Genomic DNA, 24,377 nt, shown 5'->3' with positions numbered 1-24,377 from the left:
GAGTCAGAAAAAGGCACACAGAGGGGGATGAAAGCAAGCACTGGAGAGTCTTGCCATGCTTTGCCCTTGAAAACTATGCCAAGACCTCTTTTTTGTTTTTAAATGAAGAAATCTATCATGTTTTGTGATTACTGTAATGACTCAGGATTTCCACCTTCCTTTTAACTATAAACCTTAGCGTAGTTGTTTTCTTTGTATCATGCTTGCAAAAAATGACGAAATAAAGTTAAAACCCTTTAATTGGGACTCCATTACGGTTCCGCTATTCACTGACCAGCTTGTTCATTATTCTCACAATATTATCCACTTTCTTCATTTCAGTCTCTCGCTTAGATCCTGGGCTTCTGATGTCTTTCCATGGCGTATGAATACAATTCAAAACACGAAAGCTGCTGCAGGAATGATTTAACATTCCCCCTTCCCAAGGTGAAATCTTTGCCTGACCTCTGTCACTAGGTCTCTCAGGAGCAGAACCTGAATGGACATTCGAGGGACGGTGAATAAGAATGACAAACAGTAGTTGGGGAGAACAGAGCGTTTCTTCCATCTGGGGATTAGGCCCACAGGACGCATTCCCGACAGATGAGCAGAGCCGACCGCGGGTGTGACACGAATCCTAGCTGGCCGCCTGACTAGCGCTCGGTCGCAAGCCGCCGCTTTCAGTTTGGAGTTCCACATGTCCTCCGCGCCTGAGCCCTGACACGTCAGAGGCCTGGCTTGCTGCCGCCGCCGCCAGTTCATGTCGTGTGATCCACAACCAATGGCAGAGAAGCCAAGTATTCCTGGCGTCCACTGTGATTGGTTCCCAGCCTGGAGGCGGTGGCGGAGGGTGGGCCTTAGGCCGGTCCCCCTTAGGCCGGTCTCCCGTAGGCCGGGCGTTCAGACCGCGACCGTAGAGGCGTCCGCGGGGTAAGGCTGGGAGTCCAGAACGGCCGGGCCTTACAGGGAGAAGGCGTCACTTGCGGTTACAAGTGCCCGCGCTGGGGCAGTGCCTGACCCTCATTCCAGTTGGCGGAGGAGGAGAAGGAAGGGGCCGGGCCGGGTCTCCTCCCCTCGCGCCCCGGATGGATGTGCCCGGCCCGGTATCTCGGCGCGCCGCGGCGGCCGCTGTGCTCTTGCGCACCGCTCGGGTCCCTCGTGAGTGCTGGTTCTTGCCCACCGCGCTGCTCTGCGCCTATGGCTTCTTCGCCAGCCTCAGGCCGTCCGAGCCCTTCCTGACCCCGTACCTGCTGGGGCCGGACAAGAACCTGACCGAGAGAAAGGTACGCGCGGAGGACGCGGGGCGCGCGGAGGAAGGGCGGGCGACCAGCCAGGTGGGCGGCGGAGGAAGAGAGGACTGAGAAAAGCGCTCGAGCCATCCTGGGCAGAGATTTCTGATTTTTCCCAGTTGGAGGTCGGCTTCGTGCTCTGCGTTGTGTTCATGATTTTCTGTTTTCTTCGGCTATTGTAGGGCGAGTCTCCTGCGAAGGTCTCAGAACACGCGTGCAGAGGCCCCGTGCCTTGTGCGTCAGGCAGTATGCTGATAGTGTTGTGATGTGGCTTAGCGTGACTGCCCAGACTGGTCCAGCAGTTCCTGCTGGGGGTGAAGGGGCAACATTTTGACAAAGAAGTGAAAACAGCAAGGTGTACTTTGGACATAGCTTAGTAAATACTCATTGACTGAAAGTAGGCAACCACTACTTTTCTGAAAGGATCTTCCCTCTACCTGCTTCACCTGCTTCCTGTCCATCCCTTACTTTGTTTACATTTGGCAGGATGGATGGACTTACCCAAGTAAGGACAGGACAGAAGTACAGAACATCTTAATTTGTCTTGATTTTTAGTTGGGTGAGGTTGTGTCCAAGGATATCCTGCCCCTCTCTCCCTTAAGCCCAACCTCCAGGGATAAAGGCAGATGGTATAACATAATTGACTCTTAATTATAGTTTTTCTTGTATTGTGAATTGTTGCTTCACAGATGTTAGTTTTGCTTCTCAGATACAAGGTGGTGTCTTTGAAGGCTTCTGTGATGTTCAGGGTAATTGAGAGCACATAGTCCATCATCAAGAGTTTTTTGCTGATTGATTTTTCCTAGGTGAGGGCTTACAAATAAAGTACTTCAGAAGCGCATAGTGTATTTTAGAAATGTGCTGACCTGTTAAAGTGCATGGTCAAAACCAGCACTTGATTTTTGCAGAAGTAAGACAGTATATAAACTGAAAAAGAAATTAAACCCAAAGTACTTCCCCACAAAACCGAAATAAAGCCGATTCAATGCCCTCTTCCTTGAATACAACAAAGGGTGAAAGCTGAGGTCTCATGTTCTTTTTCCTACTCCCAGCCACTTGTGAGCTGTTGCTTTTTTCCTACACCTTTTCCTTCCACCCTGCCTCCTTGCCCCAGTTGCTGTAAAATACTCCTCCCATTTAAACCTCACTCTTCTCTATGTTGGTAGTAGTCAGTCACTTCTTTTGAGTAGCAACTAAGTAACCCTGCATAACACGTCAAAACAAGAGATGGCACTACCGGAATCATTTGCACACTGGCGAGATATAATTTCTCATAGTTTGCTGTTTGCAGTTTGTTGCAGTGCTCCGTCATTTTTAAGGGCGCTTGAGAGGGAATCAGTATTGACTTCTGTATTGAGGGTTTCACTTGAAAGTCTGACATTGGTTCACTTCTAGCAAGTATCACTGACTTTTTGCCTAGCCTTAAATTACCCTATTAACCTGCCAGTTGTGGGGTGGTGTGGCTGGACCGTTTCTCAGTCTTGTGGATCACCACATAAGCGACCGTAGCAGTTATTCATAATCTATTTGAATTTTAATACTGATTTAAAGCAATAATAAAGTCAAAACGGCCAACGTTTGTGAACAGAATGATTTTACAAGAAAATTACTGCACTGATATGAAAAAGTATGATTCTGGAGACCCAAAACAACCACTGAATCTGAGGTAGAATTGATACTGTGAACAGCTGACCATTAAAGTTTCATGTGAACTGCCATGTGATCTGCACAGTTTGTGCACCTTTCTTGATAGTGAAACACAGGGAGAGAAACATGTTCCAAGTGTTGGTATTTGAAAGCTGATCTGTTTTGTCATGTGCCCTGGGTAGAAGGTTGCTGTGTGATGTGCTACCAAGATCATGTGCTCTGTCCTATCAGAAAGCTTTTCAAGGTGAGTGAAGTATGTTCAGGGGGCACAGAAATAAAGCAGAGTTGCCAGGCGTAGTAACTGTTTGCTGATTGTGTAACAAAAACATAAGCGTACTTCTGTTATTGCTAATTAGATGAGGAAAAGGGATTTGAAGAGAAATCTAGTAGTCTGGGGAAGGGGTGTATTCTCAAAGGACCACCAAATCATGGCTGATTCTCCTCTCCTTTACCTTGTGGCAAGCCCTACTTTTTTTGTATAACTAATAATTGAAATAAATAGAACAGTTTATTCATTACTTACTGAGTGCTTGCTTTTTGCAACGGACAGTTAAATAAAAAATATTACATGATTTTTAAGCAAAGCTAATGCTAAGTCATATTCAGCGACATTTGTATTAAAGTTTGTGTTTGCTGCTAGAAGACTGCAGAGGGTCAAGTTGGTTTGAACAGAGCTATTGTTAACTAAATTCTAAAACAAAAGGAGAGGAGAAAAAGACAGATTTCTTCTCTCTACTCTCAAAGATTTTGTTTTTAGATTTCAGGAAAAGCATTCACTTTAAAATAGATACCAGTTTATAAGTTTTAAGCAGGCTAAACTTTGACTGTATGTTAATAGTTGAAGGCCAAACTTTCAGTAAAACAGATCTTTATCTCTAAAAACTTTTTTTATCCTTTCATCATTGTAGCATGTGTTTTGACAGACATTTACTACCTTTCTTAGATTTTTTTTTAAACATTCCACCTATTTTGCCTAATATTCAGAGCCTTACAAAGTTTGGTTTTTACCTCCTTGACAGCCTTATATCTGACTACAAACTTTCTTCCCTTACCACTTCCACATAACCAAGCTCCATTCATATTAATCTAATAGTCTTAAGTCCAGCATATCCACAGTCTGTCATCTGTTGACATGTACTCAAAGACTTACTCTTTTCTTGCAATGATCTTCCCGTATATATCTATTGATATCTTTGTTAGCCTTTAGGTTTCTCATCATTCAAGGTCCATCTTGAAGAAACAACCCTATATTTCCTATTTCCATTATAATACTGCATATATTATATATTCCTCACTAGCTTCAGAACTCCTGGAGAGCTGAGGATCTCTATTTATTTATTTAGAGACAGAGTCTTGCTCTGTTGCCCAGGCTGGAGTGCAGTGGTGTGATCTCGGCTCACTGCAACGTCTACCTCCCAGGTTTAAGTCATTCTCATGTCTCAGTTTCCTGAGTATCCAGGATTATAGGCTTGTGCCACTACATCCAGCTAATATTTTATATTTTTAGTAGGGATGGAGTTTTGCCATGTTGGCCAGGCTGGTCTCGAACCCCTGGCCTCAAGTGATCCGTCCAACGTGGCCTCCCAAAGTGCTAGGATTACAGGCATAAGCTACAGTGCCTAGCCTTATTTTATTCTTTTTTTTTTTTTTTTGAGATGGAGTTTCGCTCTTGTTGCCCAGGCTGAACTGCAATGGCATGATCTCGGCTCACTGCAATCTCTGCCTCCCAGATTCAAGTGATTCCCCTGCCTCAGCCTCCAGAGTAGTTGGGACTACAGGCACGCACCACCATGCCTGGCTAATTTTTTTGTATTTTTAGTAGAGACAGGGTTCCTCCATGTTGGCCAGGCTGGTCTTGAACGCCTGACCTCAGGTAATCTACCCACCTGGGCTTCCCAGAGTGCTGGGATTACAGGCTTGAGCGACTGCGCCTTGGCCATTTTATTCTTTTTGTCACCTCCATGCTGGTTGAAAGCAATGTTGTGCAAATAACTGCCTATTAGTTGTTTAATTGAAACTTGATTCTAATTTAAAGTCTAAATCTAAATTAGAACTTAAAAATGAACATCTGTTTTCCCTTGACTTTGTAGCTGAAGAAAGCACAAGTGCTGATCCAAAGAGTTGTGAAAGGCACCTTGGTCATAATAAAATCAGTTCCCTTTGCTCACATGGCAGATGTTACCTGAAGTGAGAAGTTGGAGAATGGACAATTAATAAGGGTCTGTAATTGGTACATTTTTGCCTGTAGGAAGTTTCCCTTCAAGATTCAATATATCAAGGAAGCATTTTTTTGCTGTCATTGGAAATGCTGAAAGAGAAAAGGATCTCCTTTGGAGACCCATTAGTTAAGTGCTGGAGACTGTGGTCTTTATCGCTTCATGAATGCCCTGTAAAAGCACCTCAGTACAGATTAGAAAAGCTGCTGCAGGCATTAGAATTAACCTTGGAAGGTAGTAGATGATTAATAGCAGTGTTCTGATTGAAGAAACCAGGCATTTTAGTGTGGCAGATTCAGGATATATGAATTCAGATCCTTCTTCTGCCAATCCTAACTGTGATAACTTCAGACAATTCACTTAACCTTTCTTTAAGGCCAAGTTTCCTTGTTTGTAAAATAGAGATGATAGAAGTAATTACCTTAGATTTGTGGTTTGGATTAAATAGAATTTAGATAAAGTGCTTAGCATGGTATGTAGCACAGCAGTAGAGGTTTGTTATTATGATGCTGATAATAGCATGAGAGGGCCATTCATCTTGGGTTGATGTCTCTTAAAGGAGAAAATGCAGGTTTCTTATTTAGAATAAGTTAAAGAGAACCTATGTGGTTTTGCCTCTCTCCCCTGCTTGCCTTTCTTTTTGTTTTTAGTTGTTATTGCAAGCCTGGCAGTGTTACTCTCCTTCATCTTCATTCTCTAAATTGTAGTTTTGTATTAGTAGAATTAAACTCATGAGTAAAGATACTTTAGTAATTTCAAGGATGAAACTTAGACAATGAAAACTTAGCGGTTAATCATTTTGGGACAACTATTGTTAAAAGTTACGTAACATGTCTAAGCACAGACAATATTATTGGAGTAAAGAGGTCATCCAAAATCCCGAAACAAAGGAAGATGAGCTGTTGAAGGGAGCAGTAGAGGATATTTGTAAAGGAAAGGTTTGATGGCTAGTACTTCATGGTGCTATGTTGGGGAAATAGTGAAGGTGACACTTAGTCAAACAGAGGAGGCAGTTTCAAACTTTAGAAAATGGACAGGCCGTGTGCGGTGGCTCACACCTGTAATCCCAGCACTTTGGGAGGCTGAGGCGGGCGGATCATGAGGTCAGGAGTTCGAGACCAGTCTGGCCAACATATTGAAACCTTGTCTCTCCTAAAAATACAAAAAATTGGCCCAGCACGGTGGTAGGCACCTGTAATTCCAGCTACTCGGGAGTGAGCTAAGATTGTGCCATTGCACTCCAGCCTGGGTGACAAGAGTGAAACTCTGTCTCAAAAAAAAAAAAAAAAAGAAAGCTGACAGAGAGTATCTGTAAAAGTATAGGCCACAAAGGAATGACAAGTTGTTAATTAGAACACAACTGTGAAATCTCAAGATTACCTTTACCCGCTTTGGTTTTCTACTTAGAGTTATCTAATACAGCCAAAGGCACTTTGTTCCTCATTTGCTAAAATTTCCACGGTTTTGAATAAGAATCATTTCTACAGTTCTTGATTATTCTTTTAGGCACATAGTCAGGTGCAACAAAATTTCCTGATCAAGTGGAGCTTACTAACTGATTTACCAATACAAATTAGACCAAAATTCATGAAGGTGAGGCCATTAAACAGATCACTTTTGTTTGGAATGTATTTCAGAAAATGGGGATTATGTTTTACTTTTATAGTGGTGCTCTGCACTGGCAACAGATTTTGCAACAATTGTCTATTGTTTCTGTAAACCTTAGAACCTTAGCTCATATTAGACTTGAGTGAACTGAGATGTACAGGAAACATGAAAAGGAAGTTACTAGGTCTCAGAATGTAAAAGTCTAGGGTTAGGTTGCTCCATCACAAAGTATTCAGCCTTTTACCAAAACTTGCAAAAAGCACTTCAAAGTTGAGGCCACTGATAAAAGGAAGGAAGCTTCTCCTACAATGATTGTTATTGGAAGAATGGGAATGATAGTTAAATTAATTTAGTTAATTCATACTGCCCCAGATATCCTTGTCAGCTTGTCCTCTAGTCTTCAGACTTTGTGAATAAATCAGGTGGAGTAAGTAATTTACATGTTGTGTCTCATTTAATTTTTGCAACAAACAACTCTCCTTTATTGATAATGGAGGTTAAGGCTAAGGGGAGCTAAAAGAATCTTGTCTACAATCACACAGCAAGTGATGGAACTGAAATTCCTGCTGGGGTCTTTCTGGTTTAAAGTTTATTTTAAAGATCACTTCTACTATATCCCAATTTTAAAATATGCATTAAAAAGAAAACAGCAAAAACTTCTCTGTTTTTTTCTATTTACAAACAAGCAAAAAGAAGGACATAAAGGTTGCCTATAATCCTGCCATCTGGAGAGAGTTAATTTTCTCAAGACTGTAGGACAGATTGACCATCTTTATTTGTTCCTCTGCCTCAAAAGAAACAAAACTTAAAGTCAGAGAAGCTTAATGAAACACTAGGATAAAGGCTGTCTATCCTGTGTCTAGAAGTAAGAAATAACAGTAATTCAGTTTTCAAAGCATATGTTGAATCTAGTATATTCCAAACAGTATGCTGGCTTTTAGACAGGTCATATAGGTGAATGTAGGGGTCTATCCTTAAAAAGCCTATAAGGCAATTGTTCTCAACTTTGGCTCATTTAAAAATCTGAGAAGTTTTTAGAAAATATCTGTGGCTGGGCATTTTTTTTTTTTTTTTTTTTAAGAGACAGAGTCTTGCTCTGTCACACAGGCTGGAGTGTGGTGGTGTGATCATAAGTCACTGCAGCCCCAAACTCTTGGGCTCAAGCACTTCTCCCACCTCAGCCTCCTGAGTAGCAGCCATAGGCATGTGCCATCACGCTTGGCTAACAAATTTTTAAAAGCTTCTTAGGAGATGCAGCCATGATGAAGAGCCAGTATTAGGAATTAATTGGGGAAAGTGATGCATATAGATCCGTATCAAGAGAGTTTGAGGCTAGATGAGATGGCACACATGTCTGTAATCCCAGCACTTTGGGAGGCTGAGGCTGGTGGATTGCTTTGAGCCTAGGAGTTTGAGACCAGTCTGGGTAATGTGGTGAAGCCCTATCTCTACCAAAAAAAAAAAAAAAAAAAAAAAAAAAAAAAATTCGCTGGATATGGTAGTACAGGCCTGTAGTCCCAGCTACTGGGGAGGCTGAGGTGGGAGGATCTCCTGAGCCTCACCTGAGGTGGAGGTTGCAGTGAACCATGATTCTGCCACTGCACTCCAGCCTAGGTGACAGAGGGAGACCGTGTCTCCAAAAACAAAAACAAAAAAAAAAAGAGTTTGAATGTTGTAATACAAGTACTATTGGCTTCTGCAAAGTCTTTCTGAATAAGGAAGTCTTTGAACTAGACCTTGATTAATGGGAAGAATTTATTAGGAAAAAAGATGATGGTATTGGGGATAGGAAAGGCTATTTCGGGCTGGGTGTGGTGGCTCACGCCTGTAATCCCAGCGCTTTGGGAGGCTCCTCATTTGAGGTGAGGAGTTTGAGACCAGCCTGGCCAACATGGTGAAACCCCACCTCTACTAAAAATACAAAAATTAGCCGGGTGTGATGGCGGGTGCCTGTATTCTCAGCTATTCGGGAGGCTGAGGCAGGAGAATCACTTGAACCCGGGAGGCGGAGGTTGCAGTGAGCCAAGATCGTACCATTGCACTCTAGCCTGGGTGCAGAGCGAGACTCCATCTCAAACAAAAAAAGGAGAAGAGATATTTTTCAAACAATTATCTGAACTGTTATTGTCAAGGTTTCTTTGATTGATAAGGATGAGATCTTTGAGGTATTGGTAGGTTGTTTTGTAAGAATAAATTCCTTTTGAGTGTTCCAGGTCGTTTGATCACTAATGGTTTTTTTTTTTCTCTTTCTACCAGGTCTTCAATGAAATTTATCCAGTATGGACTTACTCTTACCTGGTGCTACTGTTTCCTGTGTTCCTTGCTACCGACTACCTCCGTTATAAACCTGTTGTTCTACTGCAGGGGCTCAGCCTTATTGTTACATGGTTTATGCTGCTCTATGCCCAGGGACTGTTGGCCATTCAGTTTCTAGAATTTTTTTATGGCATAGCCACAGCCACTGAAATTGCCTATTACTCTTATATCTATAGTGTGGTAGACCTGGGCATGTACCAGAAAGTCACAAGTTACTGTCGAAGTGCCACTTTGGTGGGCTTTACAGTGGGCTCTGTCCTAGGGCAAATCCTTGTCTCAGTGGCAGGCTGGTCGCTGTTCAGCCTGAATGTCATCTCTCTTACCTGTGTTTCAGTGGCTTTTGCTGTGGCCTGGTTTTTACCTATGCCACAGAAGAGCCTCTTCTTTCACCACATTCCTTCTACCTGCCAGAGAGTGAATGGTATCAAGGTACAAAATGGCATTGTTACTGACACCCCAGCTTCTCACCACCTTCCTGGCTGGGAGGACATTGAGTCAAAAATCCCTCTAAATATGGAGGAGCCTCCCATGGAGGAACCGGTAAGCTCAGCCTTAAATATCTTGTAATTTCTACTATGGGGGCTAGACCAGTGGTGAAAAAACCAGCAAACTCCCTCTTGATAGATCTTGTATTCATTTGGATTCGTGTTTTATCCTGAGTTGATTCATTGCTTTATTCATTCATTCCATTCATTCAAGCTATGGTTTATTTATATTAGAGATGACACATTTATTTTTCCCTGGAGTGCATGACCTCCAAAGTCAGAGTGGTACAGCATTATATTGTTCATGTCAAAGATGTCTTGGATTGCAAGGGCTGAGTCTTCGTCTTTTGAGTGTTTGGCACGTAAATAAAGCACTCAGAAAATTTTTGCTAAATGGGTAAATGAAATGATTCTAATAAATGATTAAATATCTACTAGTTTCTGAATTGAAGCCCAAATTATTGTTATTATTTATTTGTTTTTTTTTTGAGATGGAGTCTTGTTCTGTTGCCAAAGCTGGAGAACAGTGGTGCGATCTCGATTCGCTGCAACCTCTGCCTCCAGAGTTCAAGCAGTTCTGCCTCAGCCTCTCCCTAGTAGCTGGGATTACAGGCACTTGCCACCACGCCCAGCTAATTTTTGTATTTTAGTAGAGACGGGGTTTCACCATGTTGGCCAGGCTGATCTCGAACTCCTGACCTCAAGCAGTCCACCCCCCTCAGCGGGTGCTAATCCCAGCACTTTGGGATTACAGGCCTGAGCCACTGCACCCAGCCATGATGAAGCCCACGGTATTTAAGGGTAAGAAGTTATTTTCCTCTTCTGTGCTAGAAGGTATATCTGTTATTTATTTTTCAAATGACAATTTGCTGAAGTGAAGTAGTAATGAATAATGCAGGCAAAGAGATCACAAGAGGACAGTTTAAGGTGATGATGGAATAAATATTAAAAGTGTGTTATGAAGCTGTCTCTTGGAAGAGAGTGGTATGGCATTAAAATAATTTATCCATCTGTTCTGTCTAGCCAGGTAGATGAATTCCTTTCCCTAGACACCCACCCCCCTTTTTTTTTTAATATACAAGTTTTTTTGTTTCTATTAGGTTATAAACTGTGAGCTGTGAGGAGCAAAGTTAATTCCAGCCACACTGTAGTCTTAGTTTTCCTGGGACATGTTTGGAAATAAGCCTATTAACATTCCAGCTTTGTAGGTGGCCTCAGTCGGACTGAGCTCCATAAGCTTTGTAGGCTGGCTGATAATAAAGAACCATTATGAATAAAGTCTTTCATTCTGTACTGAGAGTTAACTGAATTGTTTCAATGTGGTATCTGATGTCCTCATTGAAAAATTACTCTTTTTTCTATCCCCATTCTTGAGCTCCCAAATTACTACTTGAAATTTAGGTTATCATCCCAAAGAGCCTGGGTAGACTTCTAGAGCCTCGGCAACCCTCATCGTGAAACTCACCTTGATTACCAAGGCACCTGTGAGCAGTTTTTGTCAGAATGACCAAGGATTAAGTGGCAATGAAATGCTGATTTTTTCATAATTTGTTAGATGATGTTGGAGAGTCAACAGAGGGTTGATGGGAGAGGGAAGGAGGTATAATCATTTCATAGATTTCATGAAGTGGAAAAAAATAAAGACCCTTCTTTATCTGTTTTGAATGTGTTACAGTGGCTTTAGCTAAAATTAACATATATATAATGTGTGTATAAATGTATATTTTAGATATTAACATATTGACCTTAGTTCTAAATATTTTTATAGATAGTGAGTTTCAGACTTTTTTGAATATAATTAAGAAACATAGTGAGAAAACACATTTTACATAGAAAACCTGTACATACATAGGTATGTATATATTTTATATATAACAGAAACAAGTTTTACAATAATACTTTATTCTGATACATTCTTTTACTTTTTTAAAATTCAGTTCACTGTTCTCTAAATCAATTTTATTGCCAACTTATGGGTGGTGACCTATAGTTTAAAAAACTGTTCTAGATCAACTTGAAATACTTGTTTATAGATACACAGTGTATCAGTATTTTATATACAGAAGAATTGTAGAATTTTAGAGTTGGAAATTATTCTAATCACAAGTCAGAAAAATCAGAGCATTTTAAGAAGAGATTAGATTTCATCAAGACTGTCCTTTTAGAGATAAGGATTAGGATCAGAGATTAGCAACTTGCACAGAATTGCACAAATATACTCTTGAGCATAATTTTAAAGTGTATATGAGATCCAGTTCTCTCTAAACCTTTCTCCATGAAGTCTTTTAACTAGGGTAACAATGTCAGAACCATCATGTCAGTTACACTGTTTTCAAAATTAGGATTCAAGTCAATTCCCTGATATCCTAGGCTCTGCTACCGATACCATAGCAGATGGGCAGTGCTGCTTGGTGTCGGCACTGATTGGCCCTGAAATGCTGCTGTTTTTCTTTGCAAGCTTGAAGGAAATTCAGAAAATGGATATTAGGGATCACAGAGCTATTTTAAGTTGACAAGACCTATAATTAAACCATAAATTATAATCATGGTAATTATTGAAGAGTAGGTAGGTAGGTGGTTTTATCTTGATTTTTATAGAAAGAGAAAATGAAGTAGGAGGAGTCTAAGTGATAGCTCACTCTACGAGTTACCTTAGAGTATTCGTGAGTTCTTTTTAAAGAGAGCCTATTGCATTGGGGCAAAGGGTGCTGATCTTGCAGAAAGAAGAACCAAAGCTGGTGACTTTCTTTCATGAGCAGAGCTGGATTCATTATGTAGTTGGCTGATAAGTGAACCTGATTTATTTGAAGTTCTTCATCTATTAGAAATGACACAAATTAAACCACTTCTTTAGCATAGGTTCTGACATGTAATTAATACCTAGTAAATGATTCTCTTAATATAGCCATGCTTTTATTTGTAGTTTGATATATTTTACTACTAGTAAGTGTTCTTTCTGTGTCTCCATGTCTAAGGTCTATGAACAATGACAGCAGTGAAATTAATGCTTCCACTTTGGTATTAAATAATGTCATTTCTAGCAGCAGGGTGTAGTGAGTTTTGAAGAAAGTGAAGTCCAAACCCTAGTTCTAGTACTTGGGCAAGTTACTTAATTCTGTGAGATTTAGTTTCCTTATGTACATATCTACCTTATAGGGTTATTTTGAGTATTTAAAGCTTTCAAATGAGTTTACATAGTAGGTTTCCAATAAATAGTAATTGCTGTTACTATTATCAATATCATTAGACATGAATAATCCGGAACAGCTTTGTACTTTTATGGTAGATAGTCATGTATTTGTGAGGTTGTAAATAGAATAATCTTTCCTTTTCTCTTTGAATTAATCACCCCCAGTCATCTTCATTATCATCATTATCACACCTCCCATGTATTTTGACCTGGGTATCAGATACTGTGCTAAGAACTTTAGAGTCAGTATATTATTTGATTCTTACTAAAACTCAGTGATGTAGATATTTGCTCATTTTACAGAAGAGGAAACTAAATTTAGTTAACTGACTTGCGCAAAGGCACATAGGAAGTGGGACTTTAAAAATTTCCAACTCAGGCCGGGCGTGGTATCTCACACCTGTAATCCCAGCACTTTGGGTTTATCACTTGAGGCAGATCACTTGAGGTCAGGAGTGCGAGACCAGCCTTGCTAAGGTAGTGAAACACCATGTCTGCTAAAAAAAAAAAAAAAAAACCCAAAAACTAACTGGGCATGGTGGCGCATGCCTGTAATCCCAGCTACTTGGGAGGCTGAGGCAGGAGAGTTGCTTTAACCTGGGAGGTGGAGGTTGCAGTGAGCTGAGATGGTGCCACTGCACTCCAGCCTGGGCGACAGAGACTCTGTCTCAAAAAAAAAAAATTTCCACCCGCATCTAGTTGACTCCAAAAACCACCACTCCAGTAGAGATTTCCATTTCCTGACAGAGGGAAGTAATTGTTAAAGATTTTTAAATGTATAAAACAGCATCAAAACCTTATATTCAAATGAAATCTGAAACTAGATCCCCATTGTGATAAGTAAATAAAAATTGAGCCTTTCTGATTGAAACAGGAATGCAGGTCTGATAATTTTACCTACTTGAGCCTGTTATTTATCCCACATGAACTCTCAAAGCTCCATGGAACGCAGTGAAGGCCACTTACTAAATTAGAACTTGCATGATTAACTATGAGCAGCTAAGAGTTTTGATGTAATAGAAATAAACCTTTGTAGATGTAATTTAACAAGAAACATAAAAGGTAATATATCAAATGCTTCTTTAGAAAGTGCGATTTGGCCGGGCACGGTGGCTCAAGCCTGTAATCCCGGCACTTTGGGAGGCCGAGACGGGCGGATCACGAGGTCAGGAGATCGAGACCATCCTGGCTAACACGGTGAAACCCCGTCTCTACTAAAAAATACAAAAAACTAGCCGGGCGAGGTGGCGGGCGCCTGTGGTCCCAGCTACTCCGGAGGCTGAGGCAGGAGAATGGCGTAAACCCGGGAGGCGGAGCTTGCAGTGAGCTGAGATCCGGCCACTGCACTCCAGCCCGGGCGACAGAGCGAGACTCCGTCTCAAAAAAAAAAAAAAAAAAAAAAAAAAAAGAAAGTGCGATTCATATAAGCTTAACATTTGAAGCCTAGAAAACAGCATAGAAGGAAGCCTGCAGATTATAGCAAGGCATGCCGATTTTATAAACAGGACCTGCCATCTTTTCTTTTTGGCATGGCCAGATAATAGATTGAGTAGTTATTAACTTCTGTGTGCAGAATTCATTATTATGTAATAGATCTAAAGTTATCAAATGTATTATAATGGGCATTATTTTATGTATGCCATGACTTTTTAAGCTATGCAATAAAAATAACAACTGAGCACCTCTATAATAAATACATGCATTATCTAATTTAACTCTGCATAATCTTATGTGGATAGATATTATTGTTATCATTTTCGTTTTCCAGATGAGAAAACTAAGGGTTTCTTATCAGTTTATGGTAGGATTTCTAATAGAAACTTGTGAATCCTTTTAATAGTTCCATTCTTTCAGGAATATACTTTCTTATAATCCTTCCAGAATCCTTGAAAGTTTTAGATATCACAGTTGTTTTCCAGGTTATATTGGTTAAACAACTGAAGCTAAATAGTAAAATTCTGATATAGTTCAATAAAACTGGTGGATCTTGAATAAAGACTTCAGAAAATATGCTTGGTCCCATTCACTCACTCTCAGCAAATTCACATTAGATGTGATTAACAATTATCTTGTGATTTGTTTAAATTCACAAGGTTTGTTCTCATATACAGTGCCAAGAAATCAATCTTGTAACAGCAGTATTTTGTACTTCTAGGTGGTTATCATATGCAAATTCATCAAGTAGAATTTTCAAGTGTCAGTAACTCTTTCTCTGAGTTCTCTTCGTTAACCTCAGTACTCCTCCCTGAATTTTGGAAAAGGGCTGTAGTAATGGTACTTGAAGGATATCCCCCTCTGGGCTAAACAGCACAAAGAAGGAAGCACCACACTGGGGTTGCTTTGCAATGGCATGAGAAGGTAAAAGAATGATGAAACTCGGATTCTCAGTCCAGTGAGGTTTTCTAGCCTCTGAGGGAGAAAATGGCCTTTATTTACCTAATACTGATGGTCACTGTTACTGTGTATAAGAGGAGAAAATATCTGTACTAATTTTATAAAAATGATATATATGATGTGTGTGTGTATATATATATATGGTGTGTGTGTGTGTGTGTGTGTATATATGTTTTTGTTTTTTTTTTTGACAGTGTCTCTCTCTGTCACCCAGGCTTGAGTGCAGTGGCGTGATCACGGCTCACTGCAGCCTTGATCTTCTAGGTTTAAGTGATCCTCCCACCTCAGTCTCCCGAGTAGCAGGGACTATATGTGTACACCACCACACCCAGCTAATTAAATGTTGTGTGTGTCTGTGTGTGTATGGAGACAGGATCTTACTGTGTTGCCCAGCTTGATCTTGAACTTCTTGGTTCAAGCAGTTCACCTGCCATGGCCTCTTGAAGTGTGGAGATTCCAGACGTGAGCCACTGTGCCTGGCATCTACTTATTTTTTAAAATTAAACATTACAGAAAGCTATATAAAAAAATTAAAAATCACCTGACCTACTGCCACCCAAAGATTAGTGAACTTTTCAAACATCTCTTTTCATATATGCATATGTATGTATATATATGTATATATGTTATAGTAAATGAAATTGTGATCTACATGTAGTCTTGTAACTTGCTGTTGTTTTACTCAGTGGTATATCATACTCATCTTTCCATGGCTGTCATTTTGCCTTTACATGTTAGCCACGGAAGTAAAATTTTCCATGTTCTTTTTTTTTTTTTTTTTTTTTTTGGTAGAGATAGGATCTCACTTTCTTGCCCAGGCTGATCTCAAACTCCTGGGCTCAAGCAATCCTTCTGTCTTGACCTCCCAAAGTGCTGAGATTATAGACATGAGCCACCGCACCCAGACTTCCCATGTTCTGAGCAAGGCCCAGGGATTACAGTAACATTTGGTAGATTAGTCCTTTCATACAGATGAAATCAGAGATACCTCACAGAGTGTCTGACATCTCATATTCACTTCTTGCGATGGTGCATAGCTCAGTAATGTCTTGCTTCACTCAATTGTAAGCCCAGTAACTTGATTTATTACTTTATTATAATACTATTTCTCATTGTTTAAATATTAAGTGATATAAAAAGTTTAAGGAAGAAAATTTAAACCACTAAGAACCCACCACCTAGAAAGAACTGCTAATATTTTGATCTACTTCTTTCCAATATTTCTATCTTAACTGTTGCATCAATCTGTCAATTACAAGGATAGGAGGGCTTAACTGAATAGTGATTTATTAGGGTTGCTGGTCTGTTGCTTATTATTATTCTTGTTAAGTTGTTTGCCAGTCTATGGGAGATGTAGAGTATAGACTCCTATTGGCTGAAGCCTGCAATCTCTTTTCATCATCTTCGTTTTGTAAACAATACATCTTTTGCTGGGTTGATGACATACAGCTGTGTTAATGCTATAGTGCATTTAAAGCAAAAATCCTATAAGAACATATTTTTCATCAGAGGGGATAAATGTAATTGTTACCAGTTTATGAAGTAAGCCGTTGGTTTTCACAAGGAAAAAAGTCTGTTAGGTAAATAATTGGGCCTGTAAATTGCTTTCTATATAATTGCCTTCATCAGAGTTTGAGCATTGTTCCCTTTTGCTCTGTAGGAACCCAAGCCAGACCGTCTCCTTGTGTTGAAAGTACTATGGAATGATTTCCTGATGTGCTACTCCTCTCGCCCTCTTCTCTGCTGGTCTGTGTGGTGGGCCCTCTCTACCTGTGGCTATTTTCAAGTTGTGAACTACACACAGGGCCTGTGGGAGAAAGTGATGCCTTCTCGCGATGCTGCTATCTATAACGGTGGTGTGGAGGCTGTTTCAACCTTACTGGGTAAGCAATGTAGGATAATAGAGGTTGGTGGTGGGGAAGGGATTCCTCTGGTAGTTAAGCCAGGTGTAATCAGATTTACTCCCCCTTCCCAAATTTGAAATAGCCTCAAAAAATGATTTACTTATTTTGAGCTCGATTTTATAATTGAGGAAGACAACTTAGAAGTACTCAAGTGGAGCAGGACTATGACTAACAAACTGGAATTTTAAAATAAACTTTGGGGAAACCTAATATTATAATTTTCAAGATTGTTTATCCAAGTTTCCATTATTTCTATACTTACTGGGTAGTTTTGTCACTTGATGTGAAATTTTGCATAGCAATATACAATAGTTTATAACAATAGTATCTAATATTTGTTGAATGTTACTATGTGGTAGGTCCTGTTCTAAGGACATTATATACATTAACTCAATCCTCACAAAATTCCTGAGATAGGTAGAATTTATCCCTCTTTTGCAATGGAAACTGGGGACTGGTAGGTTAATAACTTGCTTAAGGTCATATAGATGGTAAGTAGCAAAGTCAAGATTTGATCTCAGGTAGGATGGCTTCAGAGCCTGTGTATTTGACCATCTTACTCTTTTGTTCATTTGTAATTTGTTGACCTACCTCCTGAGGTTGTTGGATGGTGTTATATGATTTCTGTAAACACTTATTATCTGTCTTGGCACTCAGAAAACACTTCATAGATTTTAGCTATCCTTATCATCATCACTGTTTTACCAAAAGGCAGAGAAGCCCTTTTGCCATGTTCTAGACTGCTCCTTGGTTTAAAGGAGAGATGCCTCATCCTGCCATGATGCCAAATTAGAAGCCGTGGTTGTTTTTGACTCTTGCCTCTGCTTCAGCTGCATTTTTTTCCCCTTAACAATGTCCCTGTGTCTTTGTCCTGCATTTTCATCTCATTGCCCCCTCTCCTAATTCAGTCTGTCATTTCAGTGGCTCTATTTTATTGATTCCATCAAGTTCAGAAATCTCTGTGTGAGTTTCAAGGCCCTCCATATTCTTGAGCTATCGTATTTTATAAGTTTGCAGATTTGAAAATTTAATAATCTAAGCTGCGTTTTTAATGTATTGCAATAGCATTTGTTTTGCAAAATAACTGGATTTTTTTGTTGTTGTTATTTTGTAGGTGCTGTTGCTGTGTTTGCAGTTGGTTATATAAAAATATCCTGGTCAACTTGGGGAGAAATGACATTATCTCTCTTTTCTCTCCTGATTGCTGCTGCAGTGTATATCATGGACACTGTGGGTAACATTTGGGTGTGCTATGCATCCTATGTTGTCTTCAGAATCATCTACATGTTACTCATCACCATAGCAACGTATGTATTTTGGCTCATAGAAGCCTTAGGAAAAATTGTAACAGGATAAATTTTTTGGTTTCTTTACAAACCAAAATATTAAAGTTTCTAGTTAAATTAGGCAAATGGGAGGAAACATTGTATTTTATGTGCATTATCAGTTTTTCTTCTGAGGAAACATTTAGGCAAGTTTTGTTTATTTCCTTGTCTGTGTGTTCCTACTGTTTTCAGATGTTAGCATGAGATTTATATCATTTAGTTGCAAAATGTTTTCATTTGTTTGGAAAGGCAATTGACAGTAGAAAGAAGGACTCTTCACATTTAAAGTAAAAATGTTTACATTTATTTAGAATAACTATTATAAGTAGGAAGTAATTCTTATCTATTCACTCTTCTTTTATTTTTATTTTTTTTAAGTTTTCAAATTGCTGCAAACCTCAGCATGGAACGCTATGCCCTAGTATTTGGTGTAAATACCTTCATTGCCCTGGCACTGCAGACGCTGCTCACTCTAATTGTGGTAGATGCCAGTGGCCTTGGATTAGAAATTACCACTCAGGTAAGATCTCTCCTTTGGCCTCGAAGGTAGTATGTGTGACTTGATCAGGGTGACAGAAGTATATGTATGCTTAATGAAAACAAATTCAAACAATAGGGAACAGATGTAAAGTAAAAGTGTACCCTCCTTCCTTCATTCAACACCTTCTCCCCTATCCTTAGTTCCTTTCTCCCTGGAGGATGTTGGGATTGTCGTCTTTTTTATGAGGTCTTAGAACATTCCTGAGTGTAACTCATCAGCCCAGTGGGTCTGTTTCAGCTGAGAGGTAATACTGATTCCTTACAGGCCAAGACCTTCTGCTTCCTCATCCATTATTTCCCTCTATACTTAAATCTATGCTTGGAATACTGTGTCCCATGTTTGAGATTCCCTGTTTCATCTCACAACTCTTTAAGTCTCCTCCCTTTATTTAAAACACCCCTTACCCAAATACCAAGGTAGTGCCTTGCTGTTGATGAACAGCATTATGATTTGTAACACATGACCTATTGAGAAACTTGCACCAACACCCAAAAACAATGTGAATACTTTTTACATTCAGGAATTGTATAGTTGTATATGTTTCATGCATTGTGAGTTTTAAGTACATATTGTTTTGTACTTTGGCAAAATGGGCAACTGAATGAATCAAGAAGTACTTACTCCCACCCCCATCCCAACCCAAATGATTTCTTCCCAACATATTAGCTGTAATTAACTTTGTTTTTACTAAAGCAGTCTAAGAGAGAAATAGTAATAATAGACAATGTGCATTGAGTGCCTTCTGTGTGTCAAATGCTTTATATAGGATTTGCAGGGTTGCTGTATTAGACATGAAGAAGATGAGTTTGAGAGATGTTAAGTGACTTGTCCAGTACTATCAATAATAGTGTTCCAGAGCTTGGAGTCAAACCAACATCTAACCCCAAAACTTATTTCAGGATGGAAAATAGGAGAGAAACTTAAGTGCCTGCCATCCTCCCTGTATAAGGGAGAATTCCCAGGACTATTACAGTTGAGGGAAACATGGCTGTCATTGGAAGTGGAAAGTTGTCAGCAGATTCTTATAGAAATGGTAGATTTAAACATGTGGAATAATAGGATTTTGTGGGTGGTGCTGAAACCCATTTAACTGCCATGATTGATTAATGGCTTCCTGCAGAAGTATAGCCAACATTGAAAGAAACTGGCTCAGTGATTTAAGGCCATACTCTCATTGTACCTTTGAACCAGTTCATAAGTATTTAGTATGTTATTATAAGAAGATGATGATGATGATGATAATAAACCATATAGTCACATTAAAATTTGGCTTAGGGCATCATCCTCTGCAAACTAACACAGGAAACAGAAAACCAAATACTGCATGTTCTCACTCATAAGTCGGTGTTGAACAATGAGAACACATGGACACAGGGAGGGGAACAACAGACATCGGGGCCTGTCCGGGGGGTAGGGGCAAGGAGAGGGAGAGCATTAGGACAAATACCTAATGTTTGTGGGGCTTAAAACCTAGGTGATGGGTTGATAGGTGCAGCAAACCAGCATGACACGCGTATACCTATATAACAAATTTGCACGTTCTGCACATGCACCCCAGAACTTAAAAACAAAAAATTGTCTTAGGGAAGAATTTTTATATTAAGTAATCCTATAATAGAATATAGTTGACCTTCTACTGCCCTCTTCTGGGGAAAAATAGAGTTCTTGATGTTCAGAATTTGGCCTGTTTGTACCCACCTATCAGCTTGAAGGTGGAGACCAGGACTGAATTACAACAATAACAATAACAGCAACAACAATAGAAATAATACTGACAGCATTATCATTGTGCTAATAAGCATTTATGATCTCACTGATTCGTCCCAACAACGCTGTAAAGTGACAACTATTATGAATTCCATTTTGTAAGTGAAGAAGTCAGGGCTCAGAGATGAAGTATCTCAATCAAGTTCACGCAGCTTGTAAGGGATGAAGTCAGGATTCACACTCAGGCAGTCAGGCTTTATTTAGTACCGCCATGCTGGTGATGCTGCTTTGTAACTTTAGGGTCTGGCACAGGGTGTAAGTATGCAATATTTTTTTAGGCTTTATGGACAAATTCTGAATATACTTTATTATAGAGTAATCATCTTGTAATTGATAATTCAATAAACTACTACTTTTCCCCCTTCTAGTTTTTGATCTATGCCGGTTATTTTGCACTCATCGCTGTGGTTTTCCTGGCCAGTGGTGCAGTCAGTATTATGAAGAAATGTAGAAAGCTGGAAGATCCAGAATCAAGTTCTCAAGTAACCACTTCATAATACACTGCTGAAGGGCTTCTTCTTATAGCAAGAACTCCGCGCAGCAACTGCCTGGATGTATTTGATTTTTTAAAGTGTAGACATATATTTATGAATGTGCATTTCTTGGCTTCAAAGCAGCCACTTGACTAATACCTTGTATTCCGGGAATAATATGATACTATTCAGAGGAGCCAGAAGTAAAGTTTATTTCATGGATTATTTATGAGAGCTAATTTAAGGATGACTTCTGATTCAAAAGTGAACTTGATTTTAAAAACCAGTCAGGAGCAATCAAGCAGCACATGGTGTTGTATACTTTATTAGCAAGTGAGTTTGGTGTTTTATAGGTCGCATATGTTTGTATCTACTTAGCCAGGTGCTTGGCCTGGTGGGAGCAGGGCTTCACAGAGGCCACAAAATATTACAAGTCATGGTGGATGGAAATATGTTCTAACAGCATCTGCCTCTATTCAATTTAATTCTTATTTCTGTGTTACTCATGTGCATTGGTCTTTCTACATAGTTATTCTATCACTGGCAATATTTGTTCTGATTTAGTGTTCTGTATTTTAAGGTGTATGTATCATTTCTCATTTTAAGTTATTTTAAAAAAATTCATCATATGAATGTTCTTGGTTTCCATCGTGACAATTATGTATTTGTGTAAAATTTGTTTAGAAGTACATTTTTGCATTATTCATATGCTTCCCAGAGAAGCTCATTTACTTAGAAAATAAGGCAAGTTTTGAAGCCTGCGTAAATGAAGAGATTTAATGAAAGCTTAAGGTAGGTTTGCTTGTCTTTAAATCTTCAATATGAAGGAATATTAATTCCAAGATTAAAAGTTCATATATGGGCTACAGCTGTAACTAGCCCATTTGTATTTGCATTCCCTTTTATTTCCAAAATAAAATGAAAAATCTTTTTTAAATAATTTCATCCCTATATATAGTTTTTATATTTGTTTTTCTTATCCAAGTAAAGATGTCAATAGGAATTGCATTAGTCCAAGGCCTTTTTCATAAGCTGAGCCTCTTTTAAATTATTTCAATGGGACAGGAACTAGGATAGATGTGATTCCTGCATTTTTTTTTACCTTAAATCTGCCTTCGTTTCTAAAGGTAGATCATCTTGAATATTTGCTTAAAATTGCTAGTGATTTCATCACCAAGTTACTTGAAAAAAATGTTCTGTATGCATTTAATTCTGAAATCAGTCTACCAAGGGGCTGCTAATATATGTCAGACATGAAAACTATTTTAAAGCTGACTTTGTTGCCTTATCTTGAAAAGAATCTAGATAGGTGCTTTTAACTGGGATATTAACTTTTTTAGAATGACACAGCTGAACAGTGTTAATAATAGTGTGTCAAGATTGCAAAATTGACATACTCATTTGGTTTAAGCAGGAATCCTAGAAGCAGATAGATGAGGATAAGAATAGGTCATTTTCTATTCACTGTCCTTTACAATTAAGGGAAAGGAAAAGAACACTAAGGAAGGGAAAGGAAGTGGTATTGTAAAAGTAGCAACCTCCATTTTATATTTTGTTTTTTGTTTTTGCTTTGTTTTGTTTGTGCTAATTTGGGAATTGTGTACTCCAAAATAAGTAGAAAAGTGCTGTTTGAGGGATTTTATTAAATCTTTTTTTAATGGAATGTGGTACAAATTGTTCACATTACCAAAGCAATATTTCCCTGGAATTTAATTCAAAGTTTGTGGCATACAGCCTGAGCCTTTTCTTATATAAGACAAGAATATGTTCACATCTTGGTATGTGGCCATATTTGTAGAATGCTGAACCCAATGTGCACGTTGTACTGTATGCAGTTTTGCAAATAAGTGAAAATAATTTGTTGTACTTTTTATTCAATCCTGTATAGATTATATAATTATTTTTATTAAATATTTTACAGTATATTTTCTCTTTAATCAAAATTATTTTAAATTTATCTTCTATTTCAGTAGGAGCTTTAGATTTTATCTTTAAATATTTTAATAATTTCTCCTAGGACAAATTTCATATTAAGTCTTCCCCTCGTCTAACTTGCCTAGTTAACCTTTTGTTATCTTGTTAATTATTCCATTCCATTCCTTTGTGATTTTTACCTTTGACTCTTCCACCTTATTTCAGATGTTTTCCCCCTTTTTTTTTTTTTTTGAGACAGTCTCGCTCTGTCGCCCAGGCTGGAATGCAGTGGCCAGACCTCAGCTCACTGCAAGCTCTGCCTCCCGGGTTTACGCCATTCTCCTGCCTCAGCCTCCCGAGTGGCTGGGACTACAGGTGCCTGCCACCTCGCCTGGCTAGTTTTTTTTTGTATTTTTTTAGTAGAGACGGGGTTTCACCATGTTAGCCAGGATAGTCTCGATCTCCTGACCTCGTGATCCGCCGGTCTCAGCCTCCCAAAGTGCTGGGATTACAGGCTTGAGCCACCGCGCCCGGCCTCACCCTTTTCTTTTGGCACCACATTGCACTGTTTATTTTTTTGGTCTTCTTGTTGGCACCGCTCTTATCTCTTTTTAAAGCATTCTTCCTTAAAAAAAAAAAAAAAAAAAAAGACACTCTCTTTGATGTTAACTGAATTTTTAAAATAAAGGAAATTAAAGCAAGAGCAGAAAGTACCACCTTGTTCTGAAACTTTATAGCCTCTTTGTTCCACCTCAGATTATTCTAATACCCAGGGAGGAATCTTCTTGCCATGAGTTGAGAATCATTTGTCCATTATATCCCAGAAACCAAATCAGTATTTACTTACAGTATTCAAATGAGTACCATTTTTTAATATACCATTTCAAAACCTACTTAAGGCATTGATTTCACTGCTTATCACCAAAGTCCTGGAAAATTTTCATGCAAAAATTTTTTAAAATATAGTTTTATAGCCCTAGAGTTTCATTGCCTGTGTCTTACTACCTTTCAGATTGGAAGCCTTCAGAGCAAGGACCATGTCTTATTTTTGTCTTTTGTTGCAAAACAGATTCTTGTGTCATGTGAACATTGAATTATATAAATAGTATGTGATGGACTCATCATAGCCACCTGCCAATACAGTAGTTAAATGCTCATCTTTTTAAATTTCTATTTTAAAGAGTCAGGGTTCCCAGGCTGGAGTGCAGTGGCGCAACCACAGTTCACTGCAGCCCTGAACTCCTGGGCTCAAGCAGTCTTCCTGTCTCAGCCTCCCAAGTAGCTGGAAATCACAGGCAGGTACCAACACACCCAGTGAATTGTTATTTT

General features: G+C 39.1%; 1 protein-coding gene across 1 annotated transcript; it reads left to right on the top strand.

The window, feature by feature from the left end:
• Positions 1-821: 821 nt before the first annotated feature.
• SLC19A2 (solute carrier family 19 member 2) lies at positions 822-23,069 on the top strand. Its single transcript, XM_010360933.2, has 6 exons — positions 822-1,262; positions 8,996-9,595; positions 16,785-17,007; positions 18,143-18,335; positions 18,732-18,873; positions 21,030-23,069. Exons 1-6 carry the CDS (start codon positions 1,065-1,067, stop codon positions 21,156-21,158), a joined length of 1,485 nt encoding a protein of 494 aa, XP_010359235.2. The 5' UTR covers positions 822-1,064; the 3' UTR covers positions 21,159-23,069.
• The last annotated feature ends 1,308 nt before the right edge of the window (positions 23,070-24,377 follow it).

Source organism: Rhinopithecus roxellana, chromosome 8, assembly GCF_007565055.1.
Source record: "Rhinopithecus roxellana isolate Shanxi Qingling chromosome 8, ASM756505v1, whole genome shotgun sequence".
In the NCBI taxonomy this organism is placed as follows: Eukaryota; Metazoa; Chordata; class Mammalia; order Primates; family Cercopithecidae; genus Rhinopithecus; species Rhinopithecus roxellana.
The sequence above is the reverse complement of the archived record's forward strand: the minus strand, read 5'-3'. Positions and strand labels throughout refer to the sequence as shown.

Bases quoted from the DNA above. Each gene is read 5' to 3' on its own strand.
- SLC19A2 (XM_010360933.2), top strand. From the start codon at position 1,065: ATGGATGTGCCCGGCCCGGTATCTCGGCGCGCCGCGGCGGCCGCTGTG. The intron at 17,008-18,142 runs GTAAGCAATGTA...GTTATTTTGTAG, and splicing joins GGCTGTTTCAACCTTACTGG to GTGCTGTTGCTGTGTTTGCA. The intron at 18,336-18,731 runs GTATGTATTTTG...ATTTTTTTTAAG, and splicing joins TTACTCATCACCATAGCAAC to TTTTCAAATTGCTGCAAACC.